Here is a 23,827-nt window from a genome sequence, read left to right as displayed (position 1 = left end):
TCAAGTAGCATAAATGCCAGCAAAATAAAACATAACTACACTTAGGCATATCATATTCAAACTGCAGATAACCAAAGATAAAAGATCTTCAAAGAAGCCAAGAGGGAGAAAAATACCTTTGCTCTAGAGGAAATAAGACAAGAATTATAGTAGACTTCTCTTCAGAAACCATGCAAGCAAGAAATATTTAAATTGATGAAATATTTAAATTGATGAAAGAAAAACCCACCAACCTAGCATTCTATATGCAGAGAATTTATCTTTCAAAACTGAAGGAGAGACTAAAGGCTTTCTCAGACAAATAAAACCACAGGGAAGGGACTTCCCTGGTGACGCAGAGGTGAAGACTCCATGCTCCCAATGCAGGGGGCCCCGGTTCGATCCCTGGTCAGGGAACTAGATCCCGCATGCATGCCGCAACTGAGTGTGCATGCTGCAACTAAGGAGCCAGCGAGTTACAACTAAGGAGCCTACTGGCTGCAACTAAGGAGCACACATGCTGCAACTAAAGGAGACCACCTGCCGCAACTAAGACCTGGCACAACCAAATAAATAAATAAAATAAATAAAGTAAATGTTTAAATTTATTTATTTATTTATTTTGGCTGTGTTGGGTCTTCGTTTCTGCGCGAGGGCTTTCTCTAGTTGTGGCGAGCGGGGGCCACTCTTCATCGCGGTGCACGCGCCTCTCACTATCGCAGCCTCTCTTGTTGCGGAGCACAGGCTCCAGACGCGCAGGCTCAGTAGTTGTGGCTCACGGGCCTAGTTGCTCCGCGGCATGTGGGATCTTCCCAGACCAGGGCTCGAACCCGTGTCCCCTGAATTAGCAGGCAGATTCTCAACCACTGCGCCACGAGGGAAGCCCAGTAAATGTTTAAAAAAATAACCCACAGGGAATTCATTTCCAGCAGACTTGGCTTGCAAGAAATGTTAAAAGAAGCTCTTCAAGGAGAAGGAAAATTATATAGATCAGAAACCTGGACCTACGTAAAGAAAGGAAGAGCATCAGAGAAGGAATAAATGAAGGTAAAATAAAACTTTTATTTTTCTTATTTTTAAAAAAAAATAATTCCTATTTTTAAAATTTTTATTTTATTTTTGGCTGTGTTGGGTCTTCATTGCTGCGCGTGGGCTTTTCTCTAGTTGCGGTGAGCGGGGGCTTCTCTTCATTGCGGTGCACAGGCTTCTCATTGCGGTGGCTTCTCTTGTTACAGAGCACGGGCTCTAGGTGCGTGGGCTTCAGTAGGTGTGGCACGCAGGCTCCATAGTTGTGACTCACAGGCTCTAGAGCTCAGGCTCAGTAGTTGTGGCGCATGGGCTTAGTTGCTCCACGGCATGTGGGATCTTCCCGGACCAGGGCTCGAACCTGTGTCCCCTGCATTGGCAGGCAGATTCTTAACCACCGCGCCACCAGGGAAGCCCTATTTTTCTTATTTTTAATCTAAAGATTATTTAAAGTAATAATCACAACAACGTGTTGAGTAATTATAGCATATGGATAAGTGAAATGCATGACAGTAATGTCAATGTCATGAGGGAAGAAAGGGAGGAATTGGGAATTTTCTATTATAAGGTACTAGACTACATATACAGTGGTATATGTTATTTGAAGGTGAAATCAGATTAGTTGTAAGTGTATATTGGAAACTTTAGCATAACCATTAACATTTTTTAAAAAGCATAATTGATATACTTAAGAGAAGAGATAAATGGAATCATATAGAATACTCAATTAAAACCAGAGAATGCAGGAAAGGGGAGAGGAGAGAAACAAAGAAAAATTGCAACAAATAGAAAACAGTTATAAACATAGTAGATATTAATGCAACTATATTATAATCACTTAAATGTGAATGGCCTAATACATCAATTAAAAGATAGAGATTGTGAGAATAGATTTTTTTAACAGACCCAACGATATGTTATCTACAAGAAAATCACTTTAAATATAAAGACTTGGATAGGGCTTCCCTGGTGGCTCAGTGGTTAATAATCTGCCTGCCAATGCAAGGGACATGGGTTCGAGCCCTGGACTGGGAAGATCCCACATGCCGCGGAGCAACTAAGCCCGTGAGCCACAGCTACTGACCCTGCGCTCTAGAGCCCATAAGCCACAACTACTGAGCCCACGTGCCACAACTACTAAAGCCTGCGCGCCTAGAGCCCATGCTCCACAACAAGAGAAGCCACGACAATAAGTAGCCCGCGCACCGCAACGAACAGTAGCCCCCACTCACCACAGCTAAAGAAAGCATGTGCACAGCAATGAAGACCCAACACAGCCAAAAATAAATAAATAAATAAATAAATAAATAAATAAATAAATAAATAAATAAATAAATAAAATAAAGACTTGGATAGCTAGAGAAGGATATACCATGCTAATGCTCATCAAAAGAAAGCTGGATAATCAATGAATTTGGTAAAGTTGCAGGATACAAAATTAATGCACAGAAATCTCTTGCATTCCTATACACTAATGATGAAAAATCTGAAAGAGAAATTATGGAAACACTCCCATTTGCCATTGCAACAAAAAGAATAAAACACCTAGGAATAAACCTACCTAGGGAGACAAAAGACCTGTATGCAGAAAACTATAAGACACTGATGAAAGAAATTAAAGATGATACAAACAGATGGAGAGATATACCATGTTCTTGGATTGGAAGAATCAGTATTGTGAAAATGACTATACTACCCAAAGCAATCTACAGATTCAATGCAATCCCTATCAAATTACCAATGGCATTTTTTACGGAACTAGAACAAATAATCTTAAAATTTGTATGGAGACACAAAAGACCCCAAATAGCCAAAGCAGTCTTGAGGGAAAAAAAAGGAGCTGGAGGAATCAGACTCCCTGACTTCAGACTATACTACAAAGCTATGGTAATCAAGACAATATGGTACTGGCACAAAAACAGAAACACAGATCAATGGAACAAGATAGAAAGCCCAGAGATAAACCCACGCACCTATGGTCAACTAATCTGTGACAAAGGAGGCAAAGATATACAATGGAGAAAAGACAGTCTCTTCAATAAGTGGTGCTGGGGAAACTGGACAGCTACATGTAAAAGAATGAAATTAGAACACTCCCTAACACCATACACAAAAATAAACTCAAAATGGATTCGAGACCTAAATGTAAGAGTGGACACTATAAAACTCTTAGAGGAAGACATAGGAAGAACACGCTTTGACATAAATCACAGCAAGATCTTTTTTGATCCACCTCCTAGAGTAATGGAAATAAAAACAAAAATAAACAAATGGGACCTAATGAAACTTCAAACCTTTTTCACAGCAAAGGAAACCATAAACAAGATGAAAAGACAACCCTCAGAATGGGAGAAAATATTTGCAAACGAATCAATGGACAAAGGATTAATCTCCAAAATATATAAACAGCTCATTCAGCTCAATATTAAAGAAACAAACAACCCAATCCAAAAATGGGCAGAAGACCTAAATAGACATTTCTCCAAAGAAGACATACAGGTGGCCAAGAAGCACATGAAAAGCTGCTCAACATCACTAATTATTAGAGAAATGCAAATCAAAACTACAATGAGGTATCACCTCACACCAGTTAGAATGGGCATCATCAGAAAATCTACAAACAACAAATGCTGGAGAGGGTGTGGAGAAAAGAGAACCCTCTTGCACTGTTGGTGGGAATGTAAATTGATACAGCCACTATGGAGAACAATATGGAGGTTCCTTAAAAAACTAAAAATAGAATTACCATATGATCCAGCAATCCCACTACTGGGCGTATACCCAGAGAAAACCATAATTCAAAAAGACACATGCACCCGAATGTTCATTGCAGCACTATTTACAATAGCCAGGTCATGGAAGCAACCTAAATGCCCATCGACAGATGAATGGATAACGAAGATGTGGTACATATATACAATGGAATATTACTCAGCCATAAAAAGGAACGAAATTGAGTCATTTGTTGAGACGTGGATGGATCTAGAGACTGTCATACAGAGTGAAGTAAGTCAGAAAGAGATAAACAAATATCGTATATTAACGCATGTATGTGGAACCTAGAAAAATGGTACAGATGAGCTGGTTTGCAGGGCAGAAGTTGAGACACAGACGTAGAGAACAGACATATGGACACCAAGGGGAGAAAACTGTGGTGGGGTGGGGATGGTGGTGTGCTGAATTGGGCGATTGGGATTGACATGTATACACTGATGTGTACAAAACTGATGACTAATAAGAACCTGCAGTATAAAAAAACAAACAAACAAAACAACTAATACTAAAGTTTCATTGGGTTATTTGTATGGAAATATGTTAATATGAATGTTTCAGACATTACATGAAATTTCTAAAAATCTTATATGTTCTGGTATAATGTTATAAATCATAATTCTAGTTTTTACTTTAAAATGTATACCTCAGAAATAACTAAATTTCCTTGTCAATTGCATTATTATGAACTTTCATCAAATCTTTAACCATGGTCATTTCTAGTCTTTTGTCATTTACAGACAGTTCTGGGTGTACTCTGATGCTTTTGCAAATATGTTCCTATAAAAGGGTTTCATCTTCAAGGAATTCATGGAAAAGACTCTGACAAGTACAGGTTTCTGGTAACTGACTGTACTGCTGAACTGAATGGATAAGCATTTTCAGAACTCTAATGAAAAACTGATGAACTCATAAAAGTGCTAACAAAAGATCAAGATGAAAAAAAAAATCAATTACATGGGACTGAGTGAACTGATGAGGATGATTATAATTTTTGTGACTTTCTGTTTGAATTAAAAAAAAAAATCCCACAAGGACTCAGAGGCAAAGAATATACAAATCAATTTTCACTGCAAAGTAAAGGAGCTGTTACAGTGGAGGATTACTGGACTGAATGTCAATATTATGACATAGTATGAGTGTGTTTCATGTTTGGTAATTGCAATCATTGTTGCTTTTGTTGTGGTCATCCATTTACAAAAAAAAAAAACCAAACAATTGATAAAATAAATATTAGAGCAACAGGAAAAGAGAGATTTGGTCATAAAATGAGGTTAGCTAATATTTAATAAGCTCATGCTTCCCTAAGGTGTGCCAGGCTCTTTATGAAAGTTATTAGATTTAATAAAGGTGTTAAAACTATGGAAAAAATATATATATAGTAGCTGAAATCTAAAAAAAAAGAAAAATACTAGATACATATTAAATATTTTTTAATAAACAAATGAATGGAGAAGTTAGTTTGATTTTAAAATGTTACATACCATACAAGGCCAATTACTGTCTACTCACAATAAAGGAGAAAGTTGTGCAAGTAGAAAAAGAAAACAATAAATATAGATAATATTTTAAAAATAAAAAAAAAAAAAAAAAGAAAGCTGGAAGGCTTCCCTGGTGGTGCAGGGGTTAAGAATCCGCCTGCCAATGCAGGGGACACGGGTTCGAGCCCTGCTCTGGAAAGATCCCACATGCCGCAGAGCAACTAAGCCCGTGTGCCAAAACTACTGAGCCTGCGCTCTAGAGCCCGCGAGCCACAACTACTGAGCCCACGTGCCACAACTACTGAAGCCCACGCGCCTAGAGCTCATGCTCCACAACAAGAGAAGCCACCGCAATGAGAAGCCCACGCACCACAACGAAGAGTAGCCCCCGCTCGCCGCAACTAGAGAAAGCCTGCACGCAGCAACGAAAGACCCAACTCAGCCAAAAAAATAAATAAATAGATAAATAGATAAATAAATAAAAAAAAAAAGAAAGAAAGCTGGAATAGCTGTATAAATTTCAGACAAAGCAGACTTCATTACAAGGAAAATTATCAGAGATAAAGAGATGCATTACATAATGATAAAGGAGTCCTTTGTCCAAGAAAACATACAATCCTAAATGTGGATGCACCTAACAACAGAGTGTCAAAAGACATGAGGCAAAAAGTGATACATCTGAAAGGAAAAATAGACAAATCTAGTATTATAGTTGGAGACTTTAACACCCCTTGTTCAGTAATTATAGATCAAGCAGGTAGAAAATCAATAAGGATATAGTTGACCTGAATGGCACTAGCAATCAACTTGATCTAATTAACATTTATAGACTACTCCACCCACCAATAGCAGAATACGCATTCTGCTCTCAATATCACATGGAAGAGTCACCAAGATAGACCACATTCTGGGCTATAAACACACCTCGACAAATTTAAAAGAATAGAAAACATACAAAGTATGTTTTCAGACTACAGCGGAATGAAACTAGAAAGCAATAACAATAAGATAACTGGAAAATCCCAAATTATTTGGAAATTAAACAACACACTTCTAAATAACACACAAGTCAAAGAAGAAGTTTCAAGAGAAGTTAAAAATTGCTTTGAACTAAATGAAAATGAAAATGTATCATCAAAATTTGTGGGATGCAGTGAAACCAGTGCTTAGAGGGAAATCTATAACATTGAATGCATATATTAGAAAAGAAGAAAGATCTGATATCAATACCAATATTCTACCTCAGGACACCAGAGAAAGAAAAAAAATTTAGGCTCAAAGCAAGCAGAAAAAAAGAAATAATGAAAGATCAGAGCAGAATCAATGAAATTGAAAATAGCAAAACAACAGAGAGAATCAAGAAAGCCAAAAACTGGTTTCTTGAAAAGGTTAATAAAATCAATAAACCTGTAGCCATGCTCACCAAGGAAAAAAGAGAGAAGACACCAATTACCAACAGCAGAAATGTAGAGATCACCACTACTGATCCCATGGACATTAAAAGGATAATAAAGGAATACCGCAGATACCTCTAAGCCCACAGATTTGATAACTTTAGATAAAATTGACTAATTTCGTAAAAGACACAAAACTCACACAAAGACAAACAGACCATCTGAATATGGCTATACCTATTGAAGAAATTTATTCAATGATTAATAACCCTCCAAAAAAAAAGCACCAGATCCAGATGATTTTATTGGTGAATTCTATGAAACATTCAAGGAAGAAATGATACAAATTCTCTACAATATCTTCCAGAAAAATTGAAGCAGAGGGATCACTTCCTATCTCATTCTATGAGGCCAGTATCACCCTAATACCCAAACCAGAAAAAGACATTGCCAAGGAAAACTACAGACCAGTATCTCTTAGGAAAATAGAAACCAAATCCTCAAAAAAAAAATTAGTAACTCAAAAACAACAATGTATAAACAAAATTATACACTACAAGTATATCATTTACCTGGAATTTATTCCAGGTATGCAAGACTGGTTCAACATTTGAAAATCAATCAATGACATCCATCACAACAGGCTAAGAAGAACAATCATATGATCATATCAGTTGATGCAGAAAAAGCATTTAACAAAATTCAATACCCATTCATGATAAAAACCCCTAGGAATAGAGGGGAATGTCCTCAAGTTGGTAAAGAAAATTTACTTTTTAAAAGTTTTAAACGAACTGCAATTATCTTCATATTTAATGTTAAGAAATTAGATGCTTTCCCCTTAAGGTCAGAAACAAGTCAAAATGTCTCCTCTTACCACTCTTATTTGACATCATACTGAAAGTCCTAGCTAATGAAATAAAACAAGAAAAGGAAATAAATTTATAAAGATTGGAAAGGAAGAAATAAGCTCTTTATTCACAGATGACATAATTGTCTATGTAGAAAATCCCAAACAAAGACAAAAAGAAAAAAAAAAACCTTTCTGGAACTAATAAGCAAGCACAGTTGCAGGATAGAAGGTTAGTATATAAAAGTCAGTAGCTTTCCTATATACCAGCAATGAACAAATGGAATTTGGTAAAAACAAAAACAAACTTCATTTACAATAACACATACACACACAAAGAGAAATACTTTGGTATAAGTTAGTATGAACTCATGTTTTGCTTATTATAAATACAGATAGTTAATATAGAAATACAGTTATGTCTGGGATGAGTCCTGGGAATCTGCATTTTAAACTGGCATCCCAAGGTGATTCTGATGCAGGTAGTCCAAAGACCACACTTTGAGAAGCACAGAGTAGCTGAATACAGTTGAAACAAATGGACTCCTCAATTGCCAGGCAGTAAGGTATCCTTGAGCAAACTGCTTCTCCCTGTAGGGAGTGTGGCAGGTCAGCATGGACCTTTTTGTTTACACAGAAGTGACACATCACTAATGAACCAGCCTTAGGCAAGAAGTTAAGAAGGCAAATCTCTAGCCTCCTGCAGCCTCCTATGTCATAACTGTTCACCACCTTCCAGGGAACTCTCCTTGAAACTGTGAGCCCTAGTCCTCTTCCCCACTCCACTTTCCCACCCCCAGAATACCTGCTCTCGAGAAGAAACATGATAATCAATTATTCCTTACTGTTTTACTACGAATTTAAGTCAGTGCATTAGCTCTCTTAAAAATATTTACAGTCTCAGGGATCTATAAAGTATTAAATAATCTCTAGTTCAGGAATAGAAAATAACAGCTCCAGTTTCAGGAGGAAGCAGGAAAGTATTTGGGGGGCAAATGGGTAGGAGAATGTTGATAAGCCACTTGCTCAGATCCGGGATCTGTGGCCTCAGGCTCTGGACCACTTGACCTCCCATCCCCAAGAGCTATCTCCTGAAGCCCCGTCCCTCCTATCCCTACCTTTGGCCTTTTCCACGTGATGGCCTTCATCTTGGTTTTCTGGCTCAGCTCATGGGAGCCCAGGGACTGAACACCTGCTGGGAACACACGGTCTTCAAAGAGGCACTTCTGAGCCAGGCACTGTTGTCTGAGAACAACAAAATCCTGCCCCTCATACTTGAGGGGCCGTGTGGCGGTGCCTTCTCCGTTTCTCCTGTCCCTCTCCCGGATCACACGGTCACAGAAGAATCCTGGCAGCAGGTAGGGCATGGTGGCCGCTCAGGGAGTGGAGCTGGGCCTTCACTGTGGCCTCTCTCCTGCTGCGCCCTCAGTCCAAGGCCTAATCCTCCCGTGAATGGGCCGGAGCCTATATAGCTCCTCCACTCTCAGCAGCGCAATGCAAATGAACACAGCCCAGAGAAAGGCCATGGTCAGAGTCAGCAGCTTTGGCTGGAGGCCCCTGAGCCCACGGTCAAGGGGCGACACCATGCCAGTCAGACAGGGAGCCGGCAAGGGGAGCGAGAGAGCCAGGGACAGCCCTGGGACAGGCCACAAGACCTGCAGACCTGCAGGCTACTTCCATCAGCCTTGCTGGGATTCTTTCTTTAAAAAGAGAAAATATAGTTGCAGAGAGGCTTTCCCTGCCTCAGCAAAAGGCATTCATGCCTTTAACACTGGCGGCCAATGGGATATAGCATGGGGCCTTCGAAACATGCTGTATACACTAATCCTATACAGGCTCCTGAATGCACAGGAGGATTCTGTTCCAGGCCATTGTCTGAGGTTAATGAAGCCTTCATTCTCCTGATGTCCCTGCCCCACCCCCCAAAGACCTTGACTGGCCATTTAGGGACTCTAATCTGTGAGAGGGACCCAGAGGGTAGGTAGCTTGACCTCAAATGAGAGTCCCTGTTAGAGTGGGTCCCAGTGGCAGTGAACAGACATCCACGGTTGTGAGTTCAGGACCTTTGAGGCAGAGAAGGTGGTAGATGGGGAAGGAGGATAAATGTGTGTCAGAATATATTCACAAGAAAGCTCAGCTTTTTCAAAATTTCACCATGCACAAACGGGCAACTCGAGAGTAAGGGCAGGGAGCTGGCATGGGTGGAAACTCTGTTTTGGCAGCCTTCCCACTAGGAGGATGCCATCTCCCTGTCCACTTGTTCACTCTTGTCAGTTTTTGTCTACTCCGTGCTTCTCAAAGTATGGTCTTTGGACTACCTGCATCAGAATCACCTGGGATGCAAGTTTAAAATGCAGATTCCCAGGGCTTACCCCAGACCTAAGGATTCAGATCCTCTTGGTAGGGGTCTGGGACTCTGCAATTTAAATAAGCACATCAGGGATTCTATGTTCGCTAGTGTTTGAAACCACGACATTGGCTTTACAGGACACTATAATAGCTCAAAGTAATTTTTGAGGTCAGTTTTTTTTTTTTTAATTAATTTATTAGTTACATTTGGTTGCATTGGGTCGTCGTTGCTGCGCGCGGGCTTTCTCTAGTTGTGGCGAGCGGGGGTTACTCTTCGTTGCGGTGCGCAGGCTTCTCATTGCGGTGACTTCTCTTGTTGTGGAGCACGGGCTCTAGGCCGTGCGGGCTTCAGTAGTTGCAGCACGTGGGCTCAGTAGTTGTGGCTCGCAGGCTCTAGAGCGCAGGCTCAGTAGTTGTGGCGCACGGGCTTAGATGCTCCGCGGCATGTGGGATCTTCCCGGACCAGGGCTCGAACCCGTGTCCTCTGCATTGGCAGGCAGGTTCTTAACCACTGTGCCACCAGGGAAGCCCCAGGTCAGTTTTTTTAAGAAATAATTTTATTTTTATTCAGTTTATACATGAACAAAGTTTTAAAAAGTCAAACAAAAGTTACCTAGAGGAATAGAAGTCTCTTGCCCTGCAAATTTCTCTCCTCAGAGACAGCCACTTTTAATTCTTTTAGCTCTTTCTTCTGGTATTTACCTCTATATTTCTAAATAATATGCTTATATTATTACTTTTTAATTTATTATTTTTAGAAAGTATCAGTAGAATTCCTATTTGGGGGAATGAGATTTAGGTTTCTCACATTATGCTCTGCCCATCATCTTCCCAAAATACTTATGTCGTAAATTTTAGAGAAATTAAAATTCATTATTTCCTTTAATATAATTAGTTAAATATCGTTCACTTCTTAACTAAGTAGTATGCTGTGTTACATTTCCTTTCTGTATAAGTGTTTCTTTTCTCTTCTTCTTTATAATTCTCTGATTTTTTTATGTATCCATCAATGCTTTTCTTCAGCAGTAGTTTTTACAAATACTTAAATGCATAGATAACCTAGAGGTTCCATTGCTCCCCAACCTAAGGCCTTCCTTTGCAGCCCTTCTCCCCTACAGACCAGACCAGCAATCTTCCAGGTCTGGAGCAGTGGCCTGTGACTGACTGCCCTTCTCCTGGGTGGAAATCTGTTTCCTGGATCTTAAACCTTCTTTGGTTCACTCCTCGATTTTATTGGCACACAACTTGCAGTTTTGTAAGAATGGATGAGTGGGAGGTAAATCACTGGAGTCCTTGCCCATCTATCTCTTTTCTATCTTTGCACTTGATTGAGAATTTGTCTAGGTGTTTTAGGTTGAAAATCAGTTTCCTTCAGAAGTTTTAAGGCATTGTCTCATTGCTCCTGGCATCTGGTGTTGAGAAGTATGATGCAATTTTGATGAACATTCCTTTGTATGTGACCTATCTTTTCCCTCTGAAAGCTTTTAGGGTTTTCTCCCTTCTCCCTCTCCCCAACAATCCCCCACCCCAATTCCAAAAGCCACATTTGTGTGTCTTGTTATGAGTTTATTTACTTTTTAAATTCTTTGTGCTGAGCCCTCAGTGACTCCTTTCAATGTAGAGAATTTTGTCCCCAGTTCTGGGATATTCTTATATTATTTCTTTTACATTTCTCTCCCTTTCAATTATTTTTTCTCCCTTTCTTCCTTTCTCTCTTTCTTTTTTTCATTTTCCTTGATTTTATATTTTAACCGTTATTGAAATGTTAGATTTTAGCTATCACAGTTTTTTAGCTTTTTATTATGAAAAATTTCAAACTTGCAGAAAAGTTTAAAGAATGGACACCCATATAACTTACATCTACATTCAACAATTGTTAACATTTTGCCATCTTTGTTTTACCTATCTATATATGTATGTATAGATTTTATTATTTTTTTGCTGAACCATTTGAAAGAGTGTTGTTCGTACAATGACAGTTTATACCTAAATACTTAGGAATATACTTAGGATACACCAGGCATCTCCTAAAGACAAGAACACTCTCCTACTGACCGTAACGCCATTATCACTAAGAAAAATTAACTACTGCTCTCTAATATTATCCAAGATCCAAATCCCTGTGATAATTTTTTCAATTGTTCCCCAAATATCTTTTATAGATGCTTTTAGTTTTTGAACCAGTATCCAATTAATGTTCACACTTAAATTTAATAATTCAATAATTGGATTAGGTGGTATTAAAGTGAGAATTGGTGAATTGGAAGCTACTTCAGAAGAAATCACCTAGAATACCACACAGAGAATCAAAGATGGGAAATTTTTTTTTAAAAGAGGTTAAGATATATATGTGATAGAGCAAGATAAGCTCAGCATATATTTCATTGGCGTTCTAGAAGAAGATAATAGAAAATATGGGGAGAAATAATATTCTAAGAGATTTTCTACAATGGATTAATGACTCCAGTCCTCAGATTCAAGATCCCAATGAATCCTAAGCAGGAAAGATATAAAGAAATACATGTTTAGACACAACAATGCAGAATACCATAGACAGAGAGGATTTTGAAAGCAGTCAGAGAGAAAAGGCAGATGGCCTATTAAGGGATACCAAATAGAATGATTGCTGATTTCAACAACAACGTAATCCAGAGGACAGTACTGAGAATCAACCTAGGGCTGATTACTCAGGAAAAGTATTTTAAGAGTGACAGCAAATTTCACACAAATAAAAATTGAAATGCTTACTACAAATAGACCCCCGCTAAAGGAACTTCTAAACAATGTACTTTAGGAAAAAGTAAAATTATTCTAGAAACAAAAGTCTAAGACTCAGGAAGGATCAGTAAACAAAGAAATTGGCAAATGTGTGTAAATTTAAGCAAATATTGAAAAATTACAATATTTTCTAATTTTAAGGTTAAAAAATCAAGATAGAGATAAAATTCTGAACAACCATGGCATATTAGTTAGAAGAGGAGTACTTAAAGTGCTCTATGGTCCTCATATTATTTATGAGAAAAATAATGGTATTGATATTTCAGGCTTCGTCAAGATAATATGTATGCTAACAATTTAAGGCAACCACTGAAAAGACAGAAACAATCAATAACTTCCAAACTAGTAGAAAGAAAAAAAAAATGAGAGAAAGCACTTTTAATCAATTAAAAGGACATAAAGAGGAAAAAAGGAACATTTCAAAAGAAATACAAACAGAAATGTTATGGTTAGGAAGATAGAAATAAACCCAAAGTACATCAAAGCTCATAATCAATGTAAATAGACTAAAATCTCCAGTTAAAAGACAAAGGTTTTGGACTTCCCTTATGGTCCAGTGGTTAAGAATCCGCCTTCCAATGCAGGGGACGTGGGTTTGATCCCTGGTAAGGGAACTAAGATCCCACATGCCGCAGGACAACTAAGCCCCCGCATGCAACTACTGAGCCCATGCACCACATCAGGACATAGAAATGTTGAAAGTAAAAGAATGAAAAAAATATATATCAAGCAAAAACTTGCCCCCAAAGTTGCTGTACCTACATTAATATCCTATATGATTGACCTTAGAGTAAAAAAAAAAAAAAAAAAAAAGTTCTTAAAGAGATAAAATGGTTACTAAAAATTCCTAGAAGAATAAATATTACCATTGACTCAAGAAGAAAAACAATTTCAAATGATCCCATTATTATTGAAGAGGCTGTATTTTCATTAATAGATAAAATCTTCCCTTAGAGAAAACACTGGCAAAATTCTACCAAATATTTAAAAAACATATAGCTTCCATCTTACACAATCTGTTTCACAGAATAGAAGAAAGAACATTCCCCACTCATTTTAGGAGGTTAATATAACCTTGATCCCAAAATGGGACAGCACCAGAAAGGGAAATAATAAGCCAATCTCACTAATGTTCATATATGCAAATACCTAAATAAAGGATTTGTAAGCCAAAATTCAGTGACATGTAAAAACGATAATACATTCTAAGTTTGTTTTATTCTAAGAATGCAAGGGGTCAATACTGGAAAACTCTATTAATGTAATTTTGTATATTAACTGTTTAAAGGAGGAAAATCACGATTTTCTCAATAAATGCAGAAAAAGTATTAAAGTTCAACAACCATTTATGATTTTAAAAGAAACTCTTAGCAAAGCAGGAATAGAGGGGAACTTTCTTAATGATAAGTTGTTTCTACAAATCAATGTGTAGAAAATCTATTCAACAGTGAAACATTAAGAATACTCCCTTTAAAATGGGAAACCTGAGGAAGATGCCTGCTATCTCCTTAGTTATTAACATTATGCTAGAGGGTTTCGCCAGTGCAATAAAACACTAATTAGGCTGCTGAATACAGTTGTGCATAATGCACTGGGCAGCCCCATTATTATTTGCACGTGACCTATTTATACAGAAACATAGACTCCATAGACAAATAACTTGGGATTGACAATCAAATTATTAGAATTACTAAGAGTTTAGAGGGAGTTCCCTGGCAGTCCAGTGGTTACTCGGACTCGGCGCTTTCACTGCTGTGGCCCGGGTTCAATCCCTGGTTGGGGAACTAAGATCCTGCAAGCCATGTGGCTCGGCCAAGATAAAAAAAAAAAGACTTATTGGCACAAGATGTGTTAGCACAAAGAGAGACACACACAATGGAACAACAGAGAGCACAGAAACAGAACCATGCATTGATAGATACTTGATTTATTTAAAAAGTGGCCTTGTAAAAGGGATTGTCTTTTTAATAAATTGTGCCGGAAACTTTGAATATCCATATGGAAAAACAAAATGTGATCCCTATCTTATATGCAAAAATCATTTCTAGATGTATTATAGACCCAAATATGAAGGCAGAAAAATAAAGTTTCTAAATGATAATAAAAAGGAATTACTTTGTATTCTTAACAGAACACAAAAAGCACTAACTATAAAGGAAAAAATAAATTAAGAATTAATTTAGAACTTCTAATTAAGAGCTTTTAATTTAGAATTTTTTAAGTAAAAAAATACCCTTAAAAGAGGGAAAAGTTTGGACTTCCCTGGCAGTCCAGTGGTTAAGACTCTGGGTTTCCAACGCAGGGGGCATGGGTTCGATCCCTGGTTGGGGAACTAAGATCCCACATGCCGCGTGGTGCGGCCAAAAGATGGAAAAAAAAAAGCACATCTAAACAATAAATGATTAGTATCCAGGATACATAAAGAATGCTTATAATTCAAGTTGAAAAAAACAAATGACTCAATAGAAAAATGAGTGAAAGACATTAACAGCTATTTCGTGGACAGCAAGATAACAAATAATCAAGAACTACATGAATTATGAAAAGATGCTCTTCCTCATTCATAATCAATGAAATGCATCTTCTCATACCTTTCTTGGCTATTTCTGTCTCTGCCCGTCCCATTCTCAGCGCTCTACTGCTGAGTTATTTCAGCTTGTTCCTCCCATGATGTCTAGAGTCCTATCTCCATCACGACTTTCAGGAGGAGCTGCTGTCTTGCGGAATATAATGGGAGGCAGTCCTAAAAGTTATCGATATTTATAGAATTGTCACACTTGTGCCAAAACTTATGCTCCCCCACCCCCACTCCAGGATGGCACTGTGATGATTGTCTGCTGAGTAGAGAGGGGGCTGGCTCTCAACTGGGTACCTCATTTTGCCTTTCATTTACCGTCACCGCTATTGACGATCGTGCTAAGCAAGTCATGTACAGTATCTCGTTTAATCCTTACAACAACTCTATGAAAGTAGGAATTTTCATTTTCTTTTCACGTCGGAGGAAACTGAGACCCAGGAATGGTCCGTAACTTGCCTGAGGTCACATTGGTAAGAGGTGGAGCTGGGATTTGAATCCAGTTTCTTTGACTTGAAAGCCTGTGCACTCCGTCACCGTGTTATGCTCCTGTCCTCAGCTGCCTATCCTAATATTGCTACCTTACCTCGAGCACCTACTAGGATTTTATGGATACTCAGATATAGCCATATGATGAGAATATCACTATGTGCATTATAGAAGAGAAACTCGAAACTTGGAAAGTTTATGTGACTTGCTAGGGGCAGAGCCAAGGTTCAGACCAGGTCTGTTTGGTTCTAAATCCAGCTGTCTTAACCACTCTGCACCATGCCCCCAATTCTTCCTCTTAGCGCCTAGCTCAGGGATCCCCACTTCTTTCTAAACTGATGACATCTGTCTGACAGATGATGATACTAAAACAGATTACAAGCAGACCTCCCAGCTGGTTTTACTGGAAAGATAATATCCCCGAGAGAAGCAGCTGCACAGCAACTGGGCTCTAGGCCCAGGAAGAGAGGGCTCACTGCACACAGCCGTGGTGTTTCCGTAGCTCTGCTCCCTCCCTCTCATCTCACACTGGAATGGACTAAATTTATTTTGTGCCAAACTAGGATTTCTTCTTTTCGGAATTGAGTAACTCAGGTCAAGTGACCCCCTGCCGGGAAGTTACCCAGGGTGGGGTGTTAATTATAGAGGTGATGGGCATGTGGAAGAGGTCGTTAGAGCAACAGACCTCTGGTGTCCTCACAGATTGTCAGAAAACTTTCAAACTTCAGAGTGCTGATGTAAAGGCCAAGCACTGGGTCCCAGGAAGTCAGTGGGCAGCTGTCTTCTACATTTCACTCCTTTTCTTTAACTCTAGTTCAGACTAAAAGGAACCAGCCTCCTTGAAGAAATGATTCATTCCAGATCTAGAGCAAGAAATGTACAAGATGAGCCTGAGACTTTTTGTTGTGGCCAGAAAACAAGGAAGCTACTGAAGATGAATGGGGTCATGTCAAATGATACAGGCAACTTGTAGGAGGCTCCCATTGTCTGAAGATGGGACAATTTGAACATCAAAGAGAATAATCACTGTAATGGATTAAAATATGTTGCAGTGTTTCCTACTGATCACACTGTTCATAGGGTATTATCTCAAGCTGTGATACTTAGGAATAGAGAAAACATAGGAAGACTGTTGATTCTCATTATTCATGGTAGTTATGTTCTATAAAGTCACTGTGACTGTGAATGCTCAATTAGTGAATATTGAGTCATTGCACCTGGAGGAAATACAGCATTAGATTCCTGGGAGTCTACCATCAATACACAACCTTATTTTATGTGTGTTTCTGTTTAAAGACACCTTATTTAATATATATTATTAATTCATTAACATTGAACTCACAGCACCATAGCTCATGCCTGAATGAAGCTTATCTAACACATGTATTTTCTCCCCAAGGCACGTCACAGCCTTCTTGCACTTAGGAACACTAAATAGCACTCCAGCACTACACGTTGGGGACATTTTATTTATTTATTTATTTATTTATTTATTTATTTGCCCTCAGCCTGTTTGCTTCATTTTTTTTTTAACATGTTTACTTTTTTTTTTTTTTTAATTCATTTTATTTTTGGCTGTGTTGGGTCTTCGTTGCTGTGCGTGGGCTTTCTCTAGTAGCAGCAAGCGGGGGCTACTCTTTGTTGCGGTGCGCGGCCTTCTCATTGCGGTGGCTTCTCTTGTTGCAGAGCACGGGCTCTAGGCATGCGGGCTTCAGTAGTGTGGCGTGCGGGCTCAGTAGTTGTGGCCCAAGGGCTCTAGAGCACAGGCTCAGTAGTTGTGGCACACGGGCTTAGTTGCTCCACGGCATGTGGGATGTTCCCGGACCAGGGCTTGAACCCGTTTCCCCTGCATTGGCAGGCAGATTCTTAACCACTGCGCCACCAGGGAAGTCTTCATCAGGGACATTTTAAACAGAGAAAAAACGTGGCACCAGACAGACTATGAAAACGATACTTGGTTATAGTCTGAGAGCTGAAACTAAAAGGCAGAGGGTCACGTTGTCTGACTTTAGCTGGGAACGTGCATGGAGGGAGACTCAAATTTTTCACTGCCCTACACATGTCAGCAAATGACCGAAGAGGCACCATGGATATTGATTTCGGGGTTACAAATCAATTTCAGTGAGTAGGTGAATTCACAAATACAGAATCCACAAGTCCTGAGGATCAACTGTATGTGGATCATAGCATTGACAACTCCAGACTTGGAAAAATCACACCTATCGGGTAGAGTTGAGAAGTTTTATGACTATTTGATCTGAAGCAACTAAAGGAAGGATGGCATTATTCACGAATAAGGAGAATTACTATATAGAGGAAATCAGCTGACTCAATTTCACTGTCTGCTGGATCAGGGCCGGATATAATGTGCTAAAATTGTGGCCGGAAGAGTTCTGGCTAGAAATAAGGGTGAACTTTCAGACTGAGAAAGGTACTAACTATAGGTTAATAAAGGAGATGGGGGCGTCGTTTTCCCTTCAAAACCTTAACATCAGGAAAGAAGTCCATCTACCTGGAGTGGCAAAAAGTAGTAGTTCCCAAACATTTTTCAAGTCTATGATACAGGGAGTTTTTTTATAGCAGCTTTGATACTGCTTTATAATATATACTATCTATTCCTGGTGCTCTTGTGGGGTATAATACACTCCTAAAAGTTCTGATGGTGATTATTTAAACCTGAAGTTTGGATGAAAATGGTAAAGCAAGTGTCAGCTTCTCTTAAGCAGCATGCTTCCCAGGTGTTAGCTGAGGGCTCATGGTTCCTTGGAGATCCTGAATCCCCACATCATAGCTTCTGAGAGGTCAGACCCTCCTCCCTCCCACCACAGTTCAGCGGGTTCCGGGCAGCTTGCGTCTTTATGCTTCTCTATTTCCCCACTCCTATGCTTTCCACATTCTGACTTCCCGGTGTGCTGGCCCAGTTGGGCCTGTGTAAATCAAGACACTAACTTCCGCCCTTTACTGAGAAAAGTTACATGCCTCCGGCGTTTCACAAGTTCATTGGTAAAGAGGTCTTTGAGGGTCAGGTCAAGGGGAGGGATGACCCCCACCTGTGTGGCCTCCTGCCCTGTTGCTTCCCCCACCCCCCTTTGGTTTCTGTTGTAGCTCTCCTTCCTCTTGTAAGTAAATCTTTTTTTTTTTTTTCCTTTTTTTTCCCCTAGAAAACAACCATGTCCAGCCCCCTTCCTATAACTACAAGAATCTTCCTACTTTTTCCTTATGTGTTTTCCTCTTGAAGAGAAAAGCTGACGATTCAGCCACGCTAAGGATTCACATATAAACACGTCTGGATAAATATGTATAAAATATCAAAGATAATTTTGTAGTGGTAACAAGACCTAACCTGAAGACTGTAGTGATTTATTTTATTTTTAAATTTTTGTCTGGTGTAACAGTTTGGGACAAGGGAGAAGTTAGCTCTGCCTGGATGGTGGGGACTTGGGAAGGGGCAGGAGACCACATCAGACAGAGAGCAGCAAAGCCCAGCTGGTGGGGTTGGATTCAGGCTGCTAGGCAGCAGAGGAGAAAGAAATGGTTTGGGAAGAGGAGTAGGAAGGGGATGGCAGGACTGTAAGTTAAGGGGGAAAGGGGTCTTATTTGTCTATTCTCAAGGTACTTTTCCCCCCCTCATATTTTAACATCCCTGAAATTGTGATGCATCTTACATTAGAAAGCCTCCTCCAATTGCATTCAGCTGGGTGGTGGTCATGACCTTCCGTGGATACCCTCTGATAAGATCTTAGTACCAGCATCAAAATCTTCTAGACTTGTTGAAAGATGGTTCATGATAAATTACAACTTGGGAAACTTACCTAAACTCTAGCGTTAAAAAGAGTGTAATTCAAGAGATTTCCAGGTATGGAAACTATAGGAAATAAAGTCGCCTGTTCAGAATATAAAGGGGCTGCTGTCTGTCTGGGAAAGAGGTTTCCTCAGGTCTAGGTGTTGGCAGAGGGAGCTAGCTGACCCAAGGAGTGCAGGAGAGCAGGGCTGAGAGCCAGGTTAGACCAATGGGGCAAAGCACAGCTGGATATGGGGTTGTAATAGTAATAACAGGTAAGAGGGAAGGCATACACCAGAGAAATGTGGGTAAAGTTGGGACCCAGCTCTGAACTGGCACGGGTTGGGCTCTGAAAAGATGGAGCGATGGGGACAGGACCTGAGGGGAAGAGGCAGTTAGGCAGCCTATGGCTGGAGGCCCAGCCATTGCCAGCAAATTATAAAGCACTGGATCTGGAGATAAAGGAAAGATGGTAAATTCCCCCAACCCCCAAGAACCAGTGGAAACAAAGCTGAGCAGAAAGCGGCTCAGGGAAAATGCAGAATCCCAGCTATCAGCCCCAGGAGCTTAGAGGGCAGAGGAGGAAGGGAAAACAGATTTCCTAGGGAAAGAGCTGATGGGATAAATTGGGGATGGCTTGTCCATCAGTGATGCAGTTTTGACCTCAACTCAGCTGTGAATGGGAGGCCCAAATAGGTTATAACCTCTCCTGGCAGAGCCAAGAGACACTGAGGCTGTATCCGTCAAGTGCAGTTTAACCAACTTAACCTGGTTCGCAAATAGGTGGACTCCTGCTTCTCTGGGGTCCAGGTTAGAGTGGGGCTGGAATGAGATGGAACTTCCTGAAAGGTGACTCTGCCTAGAGCCAGAGACGGGAGGCTCAGGAACACGTTGCCAGTCTCTGTTGTTGGCGGCCTTAGTGAGCTGAGCTGACTCAGAGGGTTAGCACCGCACAGAATCTTCTGTGCAGAATCCTTGCACAGAATCCTTGTGCCCTGCACCACAAGAGGATGTGAGTCAACTTGCCTATGGAGGGGCCCTCGCCTGGAAGGGCAGAGGCACCAAGAAGGGAGATGCTGCCTCCCAAGGGAGAATTCCCTCGTGGGCTTCTGGGTCTCCATGGAGAGATCTGGGGGTCCTGCATTCGCAAGGGAAGGAGGGTACCAGATGCACAAGGCCTTGCAGCTGGCCCCTTGTGTCCCATCCCTCCAAAAGCAAAAGGGATCTAGGTTGCCCCTGATTTTAAGAGTGATTGCAGGAGAGTATGGAGAAATAACCTGGAATGCACAAGGCAAAGGCAGATGGGGAAAATGGGAGCATTTGCTCACCGCCTTATTCCAGAGGTTGTCATAGCCGATAACTGAGTGAGCAGCCAAGTTCCCCGACGCAGTGTGATTCCCCCTTTACGTGGTCACCTTCACACTCGAATGATGCACTCACATTTCACAATCAAACACACATTTTGTATTTGATGGGGATGACTGGAATCGCCCAAAAGGACAGGCAGTTTCCTGCCCACGAGGGGATGGTTCATACGCATATCCTCATGTTCGGTTGGACCGATTCATTTAGATCAGGCACGAAATACTCAGACACATTGCTTTGAGTAGTATCTTGACTGGTCTAAAGGCTGTGTATGAGAAGACTTAGAACAACAGAGCAGTTGAATGTGTAGGGGTCCAGGGGAGAGGGTGACGGAGAGATGGATAGGGAGGCCAGGGCTGGCTGGAGAAGGGCCTATAGCCCAGGTAAGGAGTTTGGACTTATCTGAAAACATGGGGGGAGGGGAGAACAGTGTCATTGAAGATATTTCATCAGGGATGCGACATGTCCCAGTTCCCTCGCAGTAGGGCAGTGACTGGGTTGGAGAATGAAGTTCTTTCCAGTCCTCTCTTCCAAACTGAGGGCCCTCAGGACAGTCATGGGCCTGAGCATAGAGCCGGCAGGCAAGGAAAGGGGCCCTTGTGGAACACACAGGGTGAGGACAGGGTTGTTGGTATTTAACCTGGATATTTCATCTCAGGTTAAAAGGAAACACATGGCTTGGGACTTCCCTGGCGGTCCAGTGGTTAGGACTCCGCGCTTTCACTGCCGAGGGGCCGGGTCCAATCCCTGGTCAGGGAACTAAGATTCCACAAGCCGCAGTGTGGCCAAAACAAAACAAAAGAAACACATGGCTCATGGATAGCACTGGGCCTCAGTTTAACCTGATGTAGCTCATGAATAGCACTGGGGCTCAGATGAAATGGTTTCCTCAGGAGGGTTTCTCTCCCTGGCCTGGGTTAGCTCTCCTTGCCTTCTGAAGCACCCTGAACATTGTCTCCTGAAACTCATCACTCTCGTTCAAAGCCTGTCTTGCCTTCAGGACTCTAGGCTTCAGACTTCAGGCTCCAGGAGAGCAGGAATTTTTGTTTTCCTTATTTATGCTGTCTCCTCAGTTGCTTGCCTGGTTTCTGGCTCTAGAAGATGTTCAATAAAGATTTCTTGAATTAAGGACAAGAGTCATGCCGGAGGTGTGATCAGAGAAGGGAGCCGGGGGAATGTGACTTTCCTCCTGGTAGACCACTGTCAATGGAAGCCAGAGGCTGGAAGAGTCACTAAAAGAAACAGGGTTTTAATCCAGGCTGTCATGCGTGCCCTGGATGTACTTCACTCTGGTGTGCCTTTATTTCCTCACTTGTGAGGTGAGGTAGATGGACTCAAATGATTCCTAGGGATTCTCCTTCTAATCCTAACATTTTGTGCATGAAAAAGTAGTCTTTGCTGCCACTTTCCTCTTTCCAGGGCTCTCCATTTCAGAAAGACATGGCTACTGGCAAACTTAAAAGAACATCATGATTTTAGCCCTTCAGTGAGAAAGTGAAGGAATCTTATAAAGATGCAAGATACTTAAACAGGAGGGTAGATCTGGACTACTCTCCAGGTCGGAATTTTGGAATTTGTTTGGAAATTCCAGTTGGGAATTTGTTCTGGGAAAGGAATATTTACTTTTATAGGGTGAATTAAACTGACTTCCAGTGGCTTTCATAAAAAGCAAGATTTTTTTCAGAGAGAGAGAGAGAGCAGAGAGTGAGAATCAGCCCTGCCTCACCTGAGGACAGAGCCCTGCAGGGCTACTGCCAGGACCCTTTGCCCAGTGCCCCGCGCACCACAGAGCTGTGCTGTGGGGAGGTACGGAGCAGGAGGACTTCTCTGAGGGAAAAAAACCCAAGCTGCAACCACTCGGCTACTCACCGGAGGTCTCTTCCAGATGAACTGGATGGGGAACTTCTGGCTATAAAAGAGAGAGGTCTCATCCGGTGGGAACTCAGGATCCACGTAAAGAACCTTCTTTTCTAGACATTTCTTGTGAAGCTGCTCAAATGTCTTCTCTTTCACCCCAATAATGGGAAAATTGCGGCTGATGATGGCTGAGTAGATGCCACTCGGGTTTCCGCCGCCGGCCTCAGTGCCCTGGCCCTGGGCTGCCTGGGGGATTGGCCCCGGAGACCTGGGCTCAGCCCCTGTCCGTGGGGCCACAGACGCGCTAATGACAGTCAGCATGACAGGCAACTTTGGAAGGAACAGGTTTTTAAAGACAACAAGATTCAGCTACCTTTAAGGAAAGGAAGCAACTGCAGAGAGGAAGTTGTAGTGATTCTGTCATCGGAGAGAAAAATGTCCACATCCACTTCAAAGTTTAAAGCCCATCAGAAGGTCGTCCAGCTTGTGTTCACGTTAAAAACTGAGCTGTGATCCAGAAGCCATCCAGTTTTCCTGAGGAAGGAGTAAGGATTTCTGTAGCAGTTTTTACTTAGGGGGCTCCTACCAGCAGCATACATGCCAGAGGGAGAGAAAGAAAGTGAGGGTTGTGTTTCAGTGGCCCGAAGAAGCCTGAGCCAGGAAAACCAAAAATAGACATGAAGAAAGATCATGAGTATGAGAGCAAGAGAGAGGCTAGCAGTGCAGCTAGACTGCATGCTCGAGAGAGAAGGACCTGGCCAGGGATGTTCCTGTGTTGCCATTAAGTTCTGGTGTTGTCAGGAAATGAAAGGGGAATATTTGAGTAAGTTGAACACTGAAACTTAGCAAAGAATGGCAGGTACATTATTGAATTGGCAGTTATCCAGACTATCAAACTATTAGCCACCAAATTAATGGAGAACAATATTGAAAAAAGCTTGCAAGGGTGAATGTGAGATACTGAATTCTAGGAGAATGTCCTAGGCATTTTTGAGAACATGATTTTTACTTTTTAAAATTCTAGGATATCAGAATATTATTCAACTGGATTTGGCATCTCTTCTAGAATGTTCTGATGTCAGCGTTCAGTGAAACTGTCTGGGTAGAAAATGCAACTCAGCAGAGTCCTCA

At 41.0% G+C, this 23,827-nt stretch overlaps 1 protein-coding gene across 7 annotated transcripts in view; it reads right to left on the bottom strand.

Moving 5' to 3' along the window:
* The window catches only part of CAPN3 (calpain 3), a 51,777-nt gene extending 28,760 nt beyond the window's left edge, over positions 1–23,017 (bottom strand). For 4 of the 7 annotated variants that reach the window (XM_068549981.1, XM_068549974.1, XM_068549993.1 and 1 more), the window contains exon 1: positions 22,709–23,017. In XM_068549981.1, the coding sequence (XP_068406082.1) occupies positions 22,709–23,017 (309 nt within the window). Of the gene's footprint in view, positions 1–8,620; positions 8,870–22,708 lie in introns of those variants that run through there. The other 3 variants (XM_068549987.1, XM_068550015.1, XM_068550009.1) reach the window with 1 other exon arrangement.
* Between the last annotated feature and the right edge of the window lie 810 nt (positions 23,018–23,827).

This window comes from Eschrichtius robustus, chromosome 1 (assembly GCF_028021215.1).
Source record: "Eschrichtius robustus isolate mEscRob2 chromosome 1, mEscRob2.pri, whole genome shotgun sequence".
NCBI lineage: Eukaryota > Metazoa > Chordata > Mammalia > Artiodactyla > Eschrichtiidae > Eschrichtius > Eschrichtius robustus.
This window is presented reverse-complemented; position numbering and strand designations above follow the sequence as displayed.